General features: G+C 37.0%; 2 protein-coding genes across 2 annotated transcripts in view; both read right to left on the bottom strand.

The window, feature by feature from the left end:
- The window catches only part of LOC125265661 (sensor for unfolded proteins in the ER ire1-like), a 46,417-nt gene extending 33,694 nt beyond the window's left edge, over positions 1-12,723 (bottom strand). The window contains exon 1 of the mRNA XM_048186017.1: positions 12,501-12,723. The gene's annotated coding sequence lies outside the window, so the exon portion shown is untranslated. The remainder of the gene's footprint in view (positions 1-12,500) is intronic.
- Positions 10,642-15,799, bottom strand: LOC125265660 (sensor for unfolded proteins in the ER ire1-like). Its single transcript, XM_048186016.1, has 6 exons — positions 15,644-15,799; positions 12,264-12,427; positions 11,871-12,091; positions 11,564-11,693; positions 11,251-11,351; positions 10,642-11,159 (listed from the first exon to the last, which is right to left on the bottom strand). The coding sequence occupies exons 3-6, from the start codon at positions 12,080-12,082 to the stop codon at positions 11,021-11,023; spliced, it is 582 nt and encodes a 193-aa protein (XP_048041973.1). The 5' UTR covers positions 12,083-12,091; positions 12,264-12,427; positions 15,644-15,799; the 3' UTR covers positions 10,642-11,020.
- Positions 15,800-18,387: the final 2,588 nt, after the last annotated feature.

Below are 18,387 nucleotides of genomic sequence, written 5' to 3'. Positions count from 1 at the left end.
TTTTAAGAGAAAACTCTTAGCTAAGAACTTTTACTGCTATTTAGGAGAACTAAAATGTTTGATAATGTAAAATGTAAGATAAAATGTTTTGTGAATACGGCGCCAGATATTTAGTTTTTTGTAAAATCCCGGAGGACAAAAACAAACGCGTTTTGTTTTTATGGAAATGAAACGATCTCGAGGAATTGGCTAGATCCTTTCGGTGATGGTCCTCAGTTAACAAAAGATCCTTATACAAATCCTAAGTATTTAAACTAGGAATTTGCAGCTTATTGTTTTTTAACCCCATTATCAAATGCGTATCACCGTGTTAAAAGAGTAGCTACGAGAAAAAGTTATGAACAAGTTCTCCTGCAGTCTAAAAACGCCCGCTGCAAGGCACATCATAAGGTCAATAACAACGCGCTCATTTATAGCCTATTGAAAGAGTAGCCTAACATAGCCTGAAGTTGTTTACATTCGCCACGAATGTAAATGTTAAATTTTATACTAACGGGTTTGCGTGATGTTTGTTATAAGTTTAAATTAAAAGTTGCTAAAAGACTGGCAATAATTTGTAATTGCTCAGAAGTAGCCTATGATAATTAAATGTTAAAAGTTTGGCTTTGAAATATGCTTAATGGTTATAATTACCTGTGTCAGTCCAAGAAATAGCAAAAACTCTCTATTCAGAAGAGATTATAGACTATATACATAGTAGGCTAGCCTACTTATCCGATGAAACAGGTAAGCGCCTTATCTTCCTTGTTCTTACACACTGACACGTCATCCACCCCACGCCCCAACTGTGAGGAACAACTGAACTGTGTTTGACAACTTGCTGTAGGCTTATAATACACAGTCGATGCTACGTGTGCCAATATGAATTAGCCTTAACATCCAAAAATTAAGCGATTGCCTATATGATTGCATTGCAACTGTACCTGAACTAACTGTGCTTTGTAATTCAGTAGTCTACTAACTTTGTCCAAAATTTGCTATACACCAAATGAAGCAGATGGTAAAAAAAAAAAAAAGCTTTTGAACTTGTGTAATGTCTTGATGTGTAATCAAAATGAATGCCTATGGCCAATTCAATCTATTTGTTTTGATCCAGTAATATTTATGATAATTCAATATCACTATGATAATATCATTCCTCATCAGTGGTGAAACGTGAAAGTGAAAGTGAAGTGTGGCCACTTATATTGTCCTATACTCGGAATTTGTGCTCTGAATTCAACCCATCCAAGTGCACACACAAAGCTAACAATCTTCATTGGTTTAAAACACCAACTTTACATTTTGTCAGCAACCAAGAGTGTAGGGTTATAATAACAGCATGCATTAAAATAATTATTTGTTATGAATTAATAATCAAATGATAATCAGTGTTCATATGCATTTATTTACATTAGTATTCAAAAACATATGCCTAAAATTCAAGGCATTTGCTTATCAGATTATGCTAAAACGGGTATGAATAAGGACATTGTGTGATCAAGTAAGAGTTGAGAATTGAGTATTTACAAGACTTAAAGGTATTGAATATTAATAGCTGAATGTCATCATTTTTGCAGGCTGCAATAATTATTTGGGGTTTTAATTGTTCTCTCTGTATCCCAGCTTTCCAAAACAGTAAGGAAAATAGGTTCTTATTTAAACACATTTGTTATCAAAATAAGTTATACATTCAACATTTATGTCACTAGTACTTAAAGATGCAGTAAGTGATTTCTGAGAAATGCTGTTGATATTTGAAACCAACTAGCGCTGGGATGATACATCGATTCTCGATTTGCGATACAAAGAACCTGGAGCAATTCTGATATTTTCAATGTATCGCGATTATCTCTCGAATCATTTCTGAGCTTAGTTTTTAACAGCAGATGGAACTACGTGCTTTAGAAACACCCGTAACGTTACCCTGCTTGCTTCCAGTTCATAAAGTTCAAAAAGGTACAAGCGAATTAAAAGGGTGTTCGCAGTGGGCTGTGTTTACATTAATCTCGTATCATAAAAGCATTCTGAGCCAAGGTGCAAGTATATTTAACCACTTACATATCTCAGCCAAACACACAAGCGCTCTCCAGCACTTCATGAGCATTTGAGTATGTGGATAAAAACTAGTCTAGAGTGCTATCTGCTGTTAAAACTAAGCTCAGAATCGTTTTGAGAGAGAAAATATCAAAATCGATACAGAATCATTGTATCAAGAATTAAGAATCGATGTATTGTCCTAGCCCTAAAACCAAACAAACACACTCCTCCCTTCATTGCTCTTCCCCCAAAATGCTCAAATACACAATGCAAGAGTGGATGTCTCTTTATCATAGCTGAAGTGAAGATGACTAACAAAGGACAAGAGCACAAAATGAACATACAGTACACAGGAGTATATATAAGCAAGAGCTCATTGTTGTCGCCACTAGAGGTCTGCACAGGACTGTTTTTTTCCATACCGCTCCGCTTAAAATCCCGACAGATCCCGCTCTAGATTTAGATCTCAATTTAAATTTCCCCTAAAGAATGAGAAAGTGATTGGAGATAGCAAATATAAAGTGTTGGCTATACAAGAATTTTATTTTTTTATTTGTCTTGTCATGATATTGTCAACGTAAAAAAAAATACAGGCTAAAATAAATACGGCATCTGTTACTCAAAACTATAAGCCAAAAATATGAGTAAACGAATGTTGGCTTACTAGCTATAGCCTGCTGCAAAATTAAATCTTTTTTTAACATCTATGCAAGAACAGAATTTCGCAGAGCGCTGACTGACGACCAGTGTTGGGCGCGTTACTTTAAAAAAGTAATTAGTTATAGTTACTAGTTACTTCTCACAAATAGTAACGGAGTTAGTAACTGAGTTACATCATTATAAAAGTAACTAATTACCAGGGAAAGTAACTATTGCGTTACTTTAAAAAAATATATAAAAATAAAAATATGCCAAATAAATTGAATGCCCGCAATATTACATATAAGTCTCAGAATAAATTATTCTTGATGCGACTCCTGACTCATGATCTGCTCTTGCTCACGACATGAAATTTCTCTGTACTGTGTTGGTAGCCATTAAAGAAAACGTAGTTTCATATTTATGTTTAAATAGTCCTATGTTATGTTTTAAATCCATTTATTCGATTATGAAAAGTGAACAGCGTGAGTAAGATGCATCATAAGATGCGCAAATATGTCGGGAGACATGGCGTGGGTCAGACATGATTTTAAACACTTCATTAAATGAACGCACCCTGAAAGGCAGCTGAGATATAGCTTCTCCAATTGGGCTAATAGTGCAATTTCTCCTGTTACTGTATTGTCACATTTGTCAAATTCATGGGTCCATAACTTAATAATGCTACAGTAAAAACGTCTGACAATTTGCATGGTGACAGTCAAGTGCACTTGGAATAAGGCCCAAGTGCAACTTTGAATGCACCCTTAAAGACAGCTGAGATATAGCGCCTCCAATTGGGCCAAAAGTGCAATTTGTCCTGTTACTGTATTGTCACATTTGTCAAATTCATGGGTCCATAACTTTAAAATGCTACAGTATAAATGTCTGAAAATGTGCATGGACACAGTCAAGTGTACTTGGAATAAGGCCCCAGTGCAACTTTTAACGCACCCTTAAAGGCAGCTGAGATATAGCGCCTCCAATTGGGCCAAAAGTGCAATTTCTCATGAAACTTTTGTCACATTTGTCAAATTCATGGGTTCATAACTTTAAAATGCTACAGTAAAAATGTCTGAAAATGTGCATGGAGACAGTCAAGTGTACTTGGAATAAGGCCCCAGTGCAACTTTTAACGCACCCTTAAAGGCAGCTGAGATATAGCGCCTCCAATTGGGCCAAAAGTGCAATTTGTCCTGTTACTGTATTGTCACATTTGTCAAATTCATGGGTCCATAACTTTAAAATGCTACAGTAAAAATGTCAGAAAATGTGTATGGAGACAGTCAAGTGCACTTCGAATAAGGCCCCAGTGCAACTTTTAACGCACCCTTAAAGACAGCTGAGATATAGCGCCTCCAATTGGGCCAAAAGTGCAATTTCTCATGAAACTTTTGTCACATTTGTCAAATTCATGGGTTCATAACTTTAAAATGCTACAGTAAAAATGTCTGAAAATGTGCATGGAGACAGTCAAGTGTACTTGGAATAAGGCCCCAGTGCAACTTTTAACGCACCCTTAAAGGCAGCTGAGATATAGCGCCTCCAATTGGGCCAAAAGTGCAATTTGTCCTGTTACTGTATTGTCACATTTGTCAAATTCATGGGTCCATAACTTTAAAATGCTACAGTAAAAATGTCTGAAAATGTGTATGGAGACAGTCAAGTGTACTTGGAATAAGGCTCCAGTGCAACTTTTAACGCACCCTTAAAGGCAGCTGAGATATAGCGCCTCCAATTGGGCCAAAAGTGCAATTTCTCATGAAACTTTTGTCACATTTGTCAAATTCATGGGTCCATAGCTTTAAAATGCTACAGTAAAAATGTCTGAAAATGTGTATGGAGACAGTCAAGTGTACTTGGAATAAGGCCCCAGAGCAACTTTTAACGCACCCATAAAGACAGCTGAGATATAGCGCCTCCAATTGGGCCAAAAGTGCAATTTGTCCTGTAAATGTATTGTCACATTTGTCAAATTCATGGGTCCATAACTTTAAAATGCTACAGTAAAAATGTCTGAAAATGTGCATGGAGACAGTCAAGTGTACTTGGAATAAGGCCCCAGTGCAACTTTTAACGCACCCTTAAAGGCAGCTGAGATATAGCGCCTCCAATTGGGCCAAAAGTGCAATTTCTCATGAAACTCTTGTCACATTTGTCAAATTCATGGGTTCATAACTTTAAAATGCTACAGTAAAAATGTCTGAATATGTGCATGGAGACAGTCAAGTGTACTTGGAATAAGGCCCCAGTGCAACTTTGAACGCACCCTTAAAGACAGCTGAGATATAGCGCCTCCAATTGGGCCAAAAGTGCAATTTGTCCTGTTACTGTATTGTCACATTTGTCAAATTCATGGGTCCATAACTTTAAAATGCTACAGTAAAACTGTCTGAAAATGTGTATGGAGACAGTCAAGTGTACTTGGAATAAGGCTCCAGTGCAACTTTTAACGCACCCTTAAAGGCAGCTGAGATATAGCGCCTCCAATTGGGCCAAAAGTGCAATTTCTCATGAAACTTTTGTCACATTTGTCAAATTCATGGGTCCATAGCTTTAAAATGCTACAGTAAAAATGTCTGAAAATGTGTATGGAGACAGTCAAGTGTACTTGGAATAAGGCCCCAGAGCAACTTTTAACGCACCCATAAAGACAGCTGAGATATAGCGCCTCCAATTGGGCCAAAAGTGCAATTTGTCCTGTAAATGTATTGTCACATTTGTCAAATTCATGGGTCCATAACTTTAAAATGCTACAGTAAAAATGTCTGAAAATGTGCATGGAGACAGTCAAGTGTACTTGGAATAAGGCCCCAGTGCAACTTTTAACGCACCCTTAAAGGCAGCTGAGATATAGCGCCTCCAATTGGGCCAAAAGTGCAATTTCTCATGAAACTCTTGTCACATTTGTCAAATTCATGGGTTCATAACTTTAAATGCTACAGTAAAAATGTCTGAATATGTGCATGGAGACAGTCAAGTGTACTTGGAATAAGGCCCCAGTGCAACTTTGAACGCACCCTTAAAGACAGCTGAGATATAGCGCCTCCAATTGGGCCAAAAGTGCAATTTCTCCTGTTACTGTATTGTCACATTTGTCAAATTCATGGTCCATAACTTTAAAATGCTACAGTAAAACTGTCTGAAAATGTGCATGGTGACAGTCAAGTGTACTTGGCATAAGGCCCAAGTGCAACTTTGAACGCACCCTTAAAGGCAGCTGAGATATAGCGCCTCCAACGGGGCCAAAAGTGCAATTTCTCCTGTAAATGTATTGTCACATTTGTCAAATTCATGGGTCCATAACTTAATAATGCTACAGTAAAAATGTCTGAAAATGTGCATGGTGACATTCAAGTACATTGGGAATAATGCCCCAGTGCAAGTTTTAACGCACCCTGAAAGGTAATTTAATTACACAATAGTCTTCTTTTATGAGATGATATCAGAACGTAAAAGATATTAAGATATTACTTCTTTTATTAAGATATTAAGATATTACTTCTTTTAAGCAAAAGTAGTGTGCATGCAAAGCAATGATAACATGATCATTTTGTATAATCATCCATGTTTGATGTTCTGGAGTCCTTCATCTGAAGTCTTCATAAAAGGCTGGATCCGAGCTGGAGCTGGAGCTGATAGTCTCTAGTTACCTTGTGATATTGAAATCTGTAATATTTGCATGAATAAATTTTTTATTCAATTGATTCATTAATGCATTCAAATGATGACGTGCAAAAAAGAATGATGTAATTGTTTTTTATATACCTTTGTAATTGTACAGTAATTTTCACAGATATTTCGGTGTTATTTACATTTCAGAATAGTTTATTCTTTTTTTCTAAAAATAGACAATATAGCATAAAAAGCGTGAACAAGAGAAAAACCACACGGTCCTTCAAGTTGAGCTGATGACACGTTCAATAAACAAAGAATACTATAATTATATTTTAAGTGCCTTTACATTTTTGCAGCATATTTTCGCTGATATATCAGTGCTATTTGCATTTCATAATAGTTTATTTTCCTCTAATTCTGAAAATAGACACAAAAAGCAGAAAACAGAAAAACCGCACTGTCCCTAAACTGAGCGTGAGTAAGAAGCTACAAACGCGGAAGCGTCGCGTCTTTTAAGGTGGACCGGATAGCGTCAATAAGAAGCTGCGAATAAGAAGCTGGATTCAGCCTCGTTCATTAAGTTTTGTTTTATAGAAAGCCTCTCTTTAAAGTGAATTTCGTTTTGTAAAAATTGTATCTTAATTTTAATCAATGTTTCATCAACCAATTGCTTGGATTTAATATATAACAAGCAAATATAGCAGACAATAAAATCATGACATGGAGGCGCGGGCGCGATCACTGGCGTGTGAACTGGAGAGCGTCTTAGGCTAAATGAACCGAAACTCAGAGCCTGCTTGCCTCGCAGACATGAGAAATATATCTATAGAATGCTTGAAATATCTACTTTAACGAAAATGAAGTAATTAAACACGAAAAGAAAGAGGCTACTCTGATTATATAGCCTAATCCGAATGAAATGTGCGTTATCTCTCTAGGCGCGTCCATATGAGCAGATGATCAGCAATGAGAATCAGCAATGTCAACTTCATCTTTGCAGCCGACACTGATTCAGAAAACATTACTTTATTAATAAACAATTAAAATGTCTCCTTGCTGTTTTTGTCACTCTCATAATCATTACTTTTGCCGGTTCTTTATGGCAATTATGCGTGCCCTTGAGTGCTATATAGCCTATATTATGTAAACGCTCCTTATTATGGTTTATTCTCTCCAGTATTTAAGAAATTAAATTAATATGAATGTGATTAGTCACCTAATAGCTTAAATGAACAACTACTAGTCGACTAGAAAAAAACTCATTTCACATATTTTCGATCAAGCATCAAAAAGGGTATTCTGGTTTGAGCTCGCGCTTCGCGCGCATGCTCTGACAGACACACACACAGTTTATTATCAGTTTAAAATTATATTTGTGTATGACTAACCGCAGCACACACCAGAGAAAAAACTTTGCAGGTCCTATGGCTGAGAGAGAGCTTACTCGGATGAAAACCGCTTCAGTGAGCTCAATTATAGTAATGCGGCATTTTTTTTTTGTCAGTAACGCTAACGGCGTTGTAACGGGAGAAAAAGTAATTCGTTTGATTACTCGTTACTGAAAAAAGTAACTGCGTTAGTGACGCGCGTTATTTATAACGCCGTTATTCCCATCACTGCTGACGACTGTTTCAGTACCGAACATCTCTCCTGCAGAATCCGACCACAAAGGCTGAAGGTGCACCCGTGGCCGGGATGCAATATCTTGTCAGGTTGCTCAGGACAGGGAAATGGGAACTGTGTGAACACTACCACTGCACAAAATTTTGTTCACTTCGAGTTCAAAAGCGGATGCGCTGTTTTCGGGAATGGCCGGGCTATTGTCAGACCGCCCACTCCCGTCCAAAGTATACCAAAGTATACTGACTGATACCGTCTTTCATTCAGAAATTTAATCCCCGTGCCACAAGAAATCAGATCGGGTCCCCGCGGTTCCTGCGGGAGAGCCACGGAAATGCAGCCATCTAGTCGCCAGCAGCAAATCAGTTCCAGACAAACAATGATGCTCAAAACGGTCCTGTTACTATAGCAAACATTACAACACCAGCATATCTTGGTTCTGTGAAACATAGAAAAACCAACATTACTCGCATATGGAGCAGAAACAACAACCTCTGCATCTGTTTTCAGGTCTACCTGCTTAGTTCTCTCCAATGCTGGAAAAGTTTTCTAATATTAAGCTCTTTCCTGATCATAACCCTTCTTTTTCCAGTGATATTCCTTTTCTCCATTTTCTCTTTTATAATGTCTCTCAGCCATCTCTCTTTCTTTAGTCTTCCTTCAAATCTCCCTCTTGCTCTCTCTCTCTCCTCCCCGATCATGAGTGGACACACCACCTACTGCTGATTAGGTGTGTTGTGGTGCTCGGTCCGATCCACTTTCAACAGCATTTCTTAGAAATCACTTACTGCACCTTTAAAATAAAAAGCTGTTTACATTCATTGCACACACACAACAAATCTTTTGACTCCAAAAGTCAGTTGGAGTGTTCCTGTTCCACTGATAGATGACCGGTACTTGGGAATGGCTTGCAAGGATAAGATGGGCGTTACCATCCAAATTGACAAACTCCGAATCTGTATCATGAAACCATTCATGAAGGGACTAGGAGTAGAAGCCCTTGTCATTCCATTTGTCGAGAGAGGACAGACCAGCCTTAGAGCTGTCAGCGATGATGAAGAACCAGTCATTGCCAATCTAAAAGTCCTCAATGTCATTCGGCTTGGAAATCTTTAATACCTCAATGTCCTGGAACTTTGTGATCTTGCTATCAAACTTATAGATGTGGGAACCACCAAAGAGTTAAGCTACGATGACAAAGACCTGGTTCTGGATAATCACAGACTTGCAGCCAACAATAGACTGACCAGAGATGAAAGAAAACACACTGCATGAGATTTGTTCCACCATACTCCAGAGATGGGCACTCCAGTCACATTTTACTTCAGACTTGACTCGGACTCGACTCGACACAAAAGACTTGTGAATATTTTAAAAACAACTCAAGTCTTTTACCCTTAACCACTGATATAATAAATAAAGAATTTGTGTTGTGTTTGAATGGTTTTATAATATCTGGTTTTATAATGGTTTTTATAATGGTTTTATAATATCGACAATTTTTTTATCGTGACCAAAGATTGAGCCCATAGACAAGTGAACTGAGTTTGGTGTAAATATCTCATTTCTTTCTTGAGTTATAGCCATTTTATTAGAAGTGGCTCCGCCCACATCGTACGCTTTGGCGCATTTTAGTAACCGTGAACCAAAATTTAGATAATTATTCATATTCAGACTCCAGAGAACATTTATGCACTGGGTTGGTTCTGATCAGGTCAAAAACTTAGGACTAGTTCACAAAAGTAGGTTTTTCAAAAAACCTGAAATCTCTATGACTTACGGTTTAGTCTGCCCGATCATTTTTAGGGGAGAATGCTGATCCTTGGAAAATGTCAACTAATCTCATTAATTTGCAACTACATGTCAACTAGCTCTCAGAGTATTAGTAGACTGTTATATTAGGGTTTGGGTTAGTATAATAAGTTGACATGTACTTGAAAAGTTACTTATAGACAGTAGTGTTTGTTGGGGGACCATCAAAATAGTGTTAGGCAGATATTAAGCAGACAGTCTACTAAATCTCTAATAACTGATAGTTGACATGTAGTTGCAGAGTTACTTATTGTTATTACTTATTGTTACTTATTATTCTGGGCAGATCTGGCAGAACAGGAACACAGAGCACTGAGAGGTTAGGGTCTTCCAGGGCCGTGTCAAAGCAAGCAGGGTGTTCCAGTTTGATCTCTGTGGTCATCTCAGGGCAGGTAGGAAGTTCATGAACAACCTCTGCAGTGCAAACAAGTTCAAGGCAGTTCAAGAGAGACCTCCATGGTCATGTCTGGGCAGACAGAAAACTCAGGGACGACCTCTGTGGTCGCATCTGCATCAAGTTATGTAGGCATTCTCAGCGTCAATATCGGCGACTTCAATCAACTTCAGAGGGCACATGGAATGACTCAAAACATCTGATTCTTCATCATCAAAGCAATTTATTGAAAATCTTTCAGCAACAACTTGATCTTCATTTGCTTATTTTCAGAGCTTAATTCAGATGATTAGTTTAATATTACTTGAATACTCACAAATTACATAAAGTACATAGCGGTTAAACAGCAACACTAAATCAAATGCATTTACTGCATATGGCCAGTTAGCATATTAGATGCTAAAACCACGAGCATTAACAAACAACTTGCTCTGGGTTTTGCCATGGTTTAGGACAAAATGTTGCCCCAGTGAATATTGTGATTTTTGTGAATAGTGAATATAGTCACGGGTTTTTATAAAGTAATGAGAAGGTCAGGGTATTTCATTACATCAATTTTATTAACATTTAATAAACTCATTATTCACACATACATTTCTTCAATTAGGTTTACATGCAGAATCTGTAGGATGTTTATATATTTTTTATTTGGCATGAAGTTGGTCTGTAAAAGATATTTACATTTTTTCCACAAGATAAAGCAAGACCTGAAATAATAATTTTAAAATGTACTACTGACTCTTGGTTTTTTATATTGTGCCTCTTTAACAGTCAATGTTTTTTAGTTGTCAGGGCCTCACTTCCCCCAAAACAATGGATCTTAGTTCATCTTTCATCTGTCCCTACATTTAAACTCATTCATGAAATACATTCATGATGCAAAATCAATGAACATACTGTAACCAAAAATAACAACAATCAAATCTGTGGAACTGAGCTGAAGAACTTTTTCAGACTCGCCCTGGAGTTCCATCCTCTCTCCTTTGCAAACCTGAACACACTCCCAAAGAGATCAGGGAATGAATCCATCAGGTTGATGCTCTCTGCATCATCTGGACTATGTAGAGATAAAAGACAAAAACATGGTCTGACACACAATACTACTAATGTATTTAATAAATACTGTGCATCATGTACATATAACTCACTAATGCTCGTGTAGGTTACGTATGAAACGCAGCAGGCCCAGTGTGTTCTCAGGATAGGCTTTCTTCTTACCATCCAGTTTCTGAACAAGCTCAGATGGCAACTGACAAAAGAAATATATTTTCAAAATGAAAATGATTTTTTAAACAAAGTGTAAAGCAGGCCATGAACTACATTCAAATGATTTGTAACAAGGAAAGTCTTGAAGACATTACATTAGTTTTTGGAAGTTTTTACTATTTTTATTTAATTAAATATTAAAATAATTAAAATATGTTTATACAAATATGTTTGAATATTTGAAGTTAGACTCACTTTAGTTTTCCATTCAGAAAAGCTTTTCCCCTCAGTGTATTTTTCAATAGCATGAAGGAGCTCCTCATCAACATTACGACAGCTCCCAGCCTCATTCTGGCTCCCCATTTTTTTCAAATACTCCACTCTCCTGACAGGATTTCAAAAACAGTACAATCTCTTCAGATGATAAAAAAAGAGTATATACAGTAGATGCAATTTCCTCTTCATTTAAAATCATAATTGGCTTAGTACTATAAGCAGTTCTGAACCACTCTGGCTCATTTAGACTGATAAATGTAATTGCCAAATCAATGGAATATTCTACCTTTCATCAGTCCAGAAGAAGGGGTGTACAAGGGTCTGCTCCACAGTCGGTCTGTTGTTTGGATCTTCATTGATCATGCACTCGACGAGATCCTTCGCTACATCATCATCCAGATGTTCCAGTGAGTATCTTCCTTGTAGAATGTTGACTTCACAAAATGGACCTTTACCAAATGGATGGTGTCCTCTAGAGAGAATGTAGTACACTAACATCCCAGCAACCTTCAAACAGGTTACAGTGTTACAAGTTTAGAATTTTAATCAAACACAATTTAAATTAACTGTATTTGTAATTGTGTAAGTCAATAATTGAATTTCTAATATTATATTTTAAATTATTTAATTTAGTATAATAATTACAATATTGTTGGCTTATAAGGACAGGAAAACCCACCTGAATGTCAGAGCTCCTCTTGTACCCAGTGTTAACCTCCTCATCTATGCTCTCCTTTGCCTTCCAGCATCTAGTTCCAGCAATGCTTGTTCGTAAAGTTGTTTGGCTTAAGTTCAGTCGACGACTTATGCCAAAATCAGCCAATCTAGCTTTTCCATTTATGTCTATAACAAACAGAAGTTTCAAATGAATAGGAGAAAAAAATCTGATTTTTAATTACTCCAGTTTAGCTCCTACCAATCAGAACATTCTGGGGTTTGATGTCCCGATGAAGCACTTTGGTCTGTGGTTGGTGTAAAACCTGTAAGCTGCAGAGAACTTCCTTCACCAGCTTCTTCAGAACCAAACTTCTCTCAGCGTTATCATCTGGTAAATGCTCTTGGATATATTCCTCCAGTGTGTACTCACAAAGCTGAAGAGCAAGATATCCAAAATGGTCATCTTCAGCAAAGTCCACATATCACACAATGGAGGGACTATCAAGCTGTGGAAGACGTAGAAATTCCTCCTCGTTCTTGAGGACCTGATAATTGGACTTAATCATTCGTTTCACAGCCACCTCTGTGCCGTCATCCCCTCAAACCAAGAAAAACTTCTGTTCCATCACTTCCTTTACCAATCTGAAATTCATCACTGAGTACAAGAGTAAGCCTACCGTTTCCCAGCCTATAGGTATTGCTAATATCCATGTTAGTTAGCTTCTCAAGCTTGGGTCTCCAACGACGGCTGGTCTGAACCCACCTTCTTGAGATAGAGATTTGGATTCTCAGCAGGCGGTGTAAATGGCTGCACAGTTGAGTTTGATTCCTCAATGGATTTTACTACAGTGTCTGGAAACAGTTCCTCTTTATGTAGCAGCCCACCTTCTTGTGATCCCACTTCTTGCTGGATTTTTTTCTTCTTTTTCTTTTTTTTCCTGCTCTTCAAAGGAGCAGCCGTCTCCTCATGTAAACCATCCCTTGCACCTGATGGATGTTTGAGTGATATGTTCAGGTTTTTGTAGCTTTTTGTTTAAGGCTTCATCTTCTATCTCTGCTTTGATAAGTATCCTCTCTGGGACTGAAGTCAATCCACACGATGCCACAAGTTCAGGACTGAAGTCATTTATGTCGGCAAAGAAACTATATATCCACATTCCAATTAAACTTGAATAATCAGGATGTGTGAAAGGCAACAGACTTTTGCATAACTTCTCATAGACAGAATGGTTCAATCTCAGTTTCTGCTCAAATGTCTTCTGCATCATGACATTGAGTATTTTGAGTATCAAAAGACTGACTGTTGCACCATTTGGCTTTCCAAAGTGCTGAAGACTGTTTGTTAAAATTGGCACAAGTTCACTGAATACCTGAGGAGAGATGCTTTCACTGACACACAAAGCAATTTTTAAGCAGTCCAGTGCAATCGGCCAGTGTTCCTGAAGGATCCTTGGAAAGCGCTTGATGAGTCCCTCAATGTATCTGTCTGCACTCTTTGTATCTTTTAACCACTTGATGGCGTTCTGATGGTACGGCTCTGCACCATGACCAACAACACCAAAGTAGAGCTCAAAATAATTCAAATTACCAAAAGGATCCTCTTGAAAGAAATGATCCTTATAGACTCTGTAAACTTCTGTCTGGTCTTTCATCAGTACAGCACAATTAAAAGAGAAAGATATACGTACTTTGTCAGACACTTCACCCTGTGAAGATAGTCAAAGAATCATTCTCTCAACCTTTTTATCAAGTTCTGGATTCACCCCATAGTTCCTTGCAGGTGAAGCTCCAGCCTCTATAAGTGCTTTCACAATGTCTTCACGGTCACGATCAACAGCACACTGCATTGGAGTAAAACTTTGTAATTCATGTCCATCTGGGTTAGCTTTTGTTGCAAGTAATCTTTTCACAATACTCAATGGAACTCCAGTTGTGAAAGCAGCATAATGTAGAGGTGTTTGTCCATTTGTTGAAGGTCTGTTAGGATCAGCCGACTCTTCAAGTAGATAAGAGCAGATTTCTTCATTTCTGCATAGAACTGCTGCTGTTAATGGTGTAACATCATCATTCCAGACTTCAGAAGAGTACAAACCATTAATATCTCTGCTTTTTAATAATTTCCGTAGTCTCTCTGCCTTGTTGTCTATGATGCATTTTATTATGGTGTCTGTTTTTCTAGGTCCTGCTGGAACTGGAACCGGAACTGCTACTTGGAACTGGAATGCCATTGATCTTCAAATACTCATTACAATCTGTGAAAATATGTTAACTTCTTTTCTTATTTCTTTACATTGATAATAAACACACTGTTAATCTTTACACTAATCTTTAAGTTTTTTAGTCATAGTTTCTGTGTTTAGATGAAAGTCTATCAATTCTGTTAATATGTTGTCATATGCATTAATCTCAGTACATTTTACTCTGATTAAAATGGCATTATTGTCAATAAAAAAATGTGTGATTAAATAATTTTGATAAAATGTATAAACATTTTGAAAATATATAAATATTTACTATTAAAACATTCAAACTAAAGATTCATAAACATAAAAATAACATGAAACTGTCCTTGTGAAATAATGGCATATGAGAACAATCAATTATTATTTTGGTGTTAAAAATATTCTTGCTTTAAGAACATTATTATGTTTCATGTTTTACAGACTGTTTATGATATTGCACTTTGTGTAATCACACTTGTTGCAGAAATGTAAAAACTTAAGTTACACATTTTGACTAGCACACAGGCCTACTCTAACTGTGCTTTCACTTTTGTTGTTTGTCCAAGTTCAAAGAGCAGAGCAATCCCTAACATAAGAGGATCAAACCAGAACATATAATAATTGGAATTCTTAATAACCAATTCTTTAACTTTTACTTGGTTTCCCTCTTCTTCAGTCTTTAGTTACATCGTTGTCTATAATAATATAGATTTTAAAATATACGCTAGTTTGCATGTTTTCATGAAAATGAAACTCGGGGATGGGCGGACCGATCTCGAAGAACTACTTTCGGTGATGGTCCTCACATAACGAATGATCCTCACTTAAATCACAAATTAAAGAATTTCAGTTTATATTTAACCAAGAAAATGCGTATCACAATAGAAAAAGAAAAGGTTGTAAGCTACAATGGCTGCGGCACATGCAGTCGATAGCAGTGCTTATTCATACAGATAGTATTAGTATTTTCTGAAGTTGCTTTACATCGAGTAGCCACGAACGGAAATGTGCCATTTAATATCACTGGTTTGTGTGTTGTTTGTTATAAGTTTAAATTAAAAGTTGCTAAAAGACTGGCAGTGATCTGTGATTGCTGATAAATGCTCAACAAAACTGAAGTCGGATAATTGTTAAAATCACGGCTTTCAAATATAATGTTACTTAAATGGTTATAGCCTACCTGTTTTACTCCGAGAAATCGCAAAAAACTTTACATTCAAAAGAGATCTGCATTTGGTATCTATCGTTGATACCAGGATAGTAGGCTACTTGGTATCCGATAAAAAGCGGTAAGTAAGCGCCAGGTCTTCCTGGTTCTTACACACCTGTATAGCCTACGTCATCCACCCCACAAAAGGGTGTTGCACTAGAGGTGTGTTCGACATCGGCTGCGGCTGGATGTAACCGATCGGCGAGATTAGCCGCGTGTATGGCAAGCCGTTTTAACATTTAACAGCTAGACTGGATATGTGTTGCGGATATCTGTATTTCAGTTTTGCCTCGTCGAAAAGAACATTTCGGATCTCCGCAACTACATTCTTCCTATCCATAACTGTCATTTCAGATATCCACAAAGACATTCTTCCTAGGACAAATGACGTCACTTTTGCCATTCATTTGTTTGGGGTTTATCATTACAGATATCTACAATTCAGTTGCAGATATCCACTATGTGAATTACGGATATCTGTAACTGAATTGTAGATATCTGTAATTCCAGTTTGAGATATCTACAATTTGATTCTGACTAGTCACAACTCCAGTTCAAGATATCTTTAATTCAACTCAATTCAAGATATCTACATGTTCCTTCTCAGATATATGGCAAGCCGTTTTAACATTTAAAAGTTAAGTTCGACTATTCGGAATTAACGTTGTAGATATCACCAACGTCTTTCTGACTAGTCGTAATTACATTTTGGATAGTTGGAATTGTCATTCGAGATATCTGTAACGTAATTGTGACTAGTCGAAACGACAGATAGAGATATCTGTAATGCAGTTTTGACTAGGCAAAACTGAATTACAGATATCTGCAATGACGTCATTGAAAACGACATTCAACTCGTCACACATCTTAAATGACAATTGCAGATATCCGTAATTCAGTTTTGCCTACGCAGAATGAAGGTTAAAGATATCTCAAACATCATTATGACTAGTGATGGCATGGTGCCAATCAGTGCTAATTACGAGTTAACAGGTGCGATTTGAATGATTAGAACAATAACACGCTCTGCTCCCGCCTAAAAGTGCCGGCCTAATTTGCATAAAGATATCTGCAACGTCATTTCGCCTAGTCAAAACTCTAATTCAAGATATCTGCAATCACATTTTGACTAGACGGAATGAAAGTTACAGATATCTCAAATTTCAGATATCTCTAATCAAAATTCATTTCAAGATATCCATAACTTGATAATAGATATCTACAATTAAATTATGACTATCCCTAACTCCAGTTTGAGATATCTACAACGCCATTTTGACTAGTCATAATTCCAGTTACAGATATCTACAACATCATTTCGCCTAGTCAAAACTTAATTTGAGATATCTGAGAAGGAACATGTAGATATCTTGAATTGAGTTGAATTAAAGATATCTTGAACTGGAGTTGTGACTAGTCAGAATCAAATTGTAGATATCTCAAACTGGAATTACAGATATCTACAATTCAGTTACAGATATCCGTAATTCACATAGTGGATATCTGCAACTGAATTGTAGATATCTGTAATGATAAACCCCATACAAATGAATGGCAAAAGTGACGTCATTTGTCCTAGGAAGAATGTCTTTGTGGATATCTGAAATGACAGTTATGGATAGGAAGAATGTAGTTGCGGAGATCCGAAATGTTCTTTTCGACGAGGCAAAACTGAAATACAGATATCCGCAACACATATCCAGTCTAGCTGTTAAATGTTAAAACGGCTTGCCATAGAGCGTGTTGTTGTTCTAATCATTCAAATCTCACCTGTTAACTCGTAATTAGCACTGATTGGCACCATGCCATCACTAGTCATAATGACGTTTGAGATATCTTTAACCTTCATTCTGCCTAGGCAAAACTGAATTACAGATATCTGCAATTGTCATTTAAGATGTGTGACGAGTTGAATGTCGTTTTCAATGACGTCATTGCAGATATCTGTAATTTATTTGTCATGGTTACATTGGTTTAATGGATTATTTCGAAAAGGTAATAAAATATCCAATGTTAGTCAACAGTTCACATGTTCAAAACAATGCGTAGTTTGTGTAATATGATAAATCGTCTGAGCTAATTGAGTACAAGACAGGCATTCAGATAAACAGTTAACGTAAGGATACAGCAGAGCAAACATGAGCCAATAACCTTGTTTTACACTGTGTTTTCTGTTTAGCTTTTTTTATTTATTTGAGGATTTAGAAAGTTTTTGAATAGTTTGATTAGTCTTCGTTGTTATTCTGTGACTACAGTACTGAATAGTGTTGACAACTTGAAACAAACCTCTACAAATGTATCTGTCCTAATAAAATAAGCTATAGACTGGTGTGAATATTCAATGTCAACCTTAATTTCTTGATTATTCAATCAATATTGGTGCACATTGTGTTTTTCACTTTCAGCTGTTTTTCCAGGAAATTACTTAACGTGTAATATTTGTGCAAACAATATACAATATAAACTGAACAAATTTCACAGACGTTTGACATCTGAAAGTCTGATGTGGCACCAGCTTTACAGAGCATCTCATCCTCAGCACCAGATTTGCAGAACTTGCTGTGAGATGTTACACTCTTCCATCAAGGCAATTCACATTCTCAAACATGTCTGGGGGGACTTATGGTTACATGTGTTTTGGCACTGGAAGGACAATTTGTCTCCCTGTCTGTCCTTCTGTCTCCCTGTAGCACTGTCTCAGGCATCTCCGTGTG

The sequence above is a fragment of the Megalobrama amblycephala genome, linkage group LG3, assembly GCF_018812025.1.
Source record: "Megalobrama amblycephala isolate DHTTF-2021 linkage group LG3, ASM1881202v1, whole genome shotgun sequence".
In the NCBI taxonomy this organism is placed as follows: Eukaryota; Metazoa; Chordata; class Actinopteri; order Cypriniformes; family Xenocyprididae; genus Megalobrama; species Megalobrama amblycephala.
This window is presented reverse-complemented; position numbering and strand designations above follow the sequence as displayed.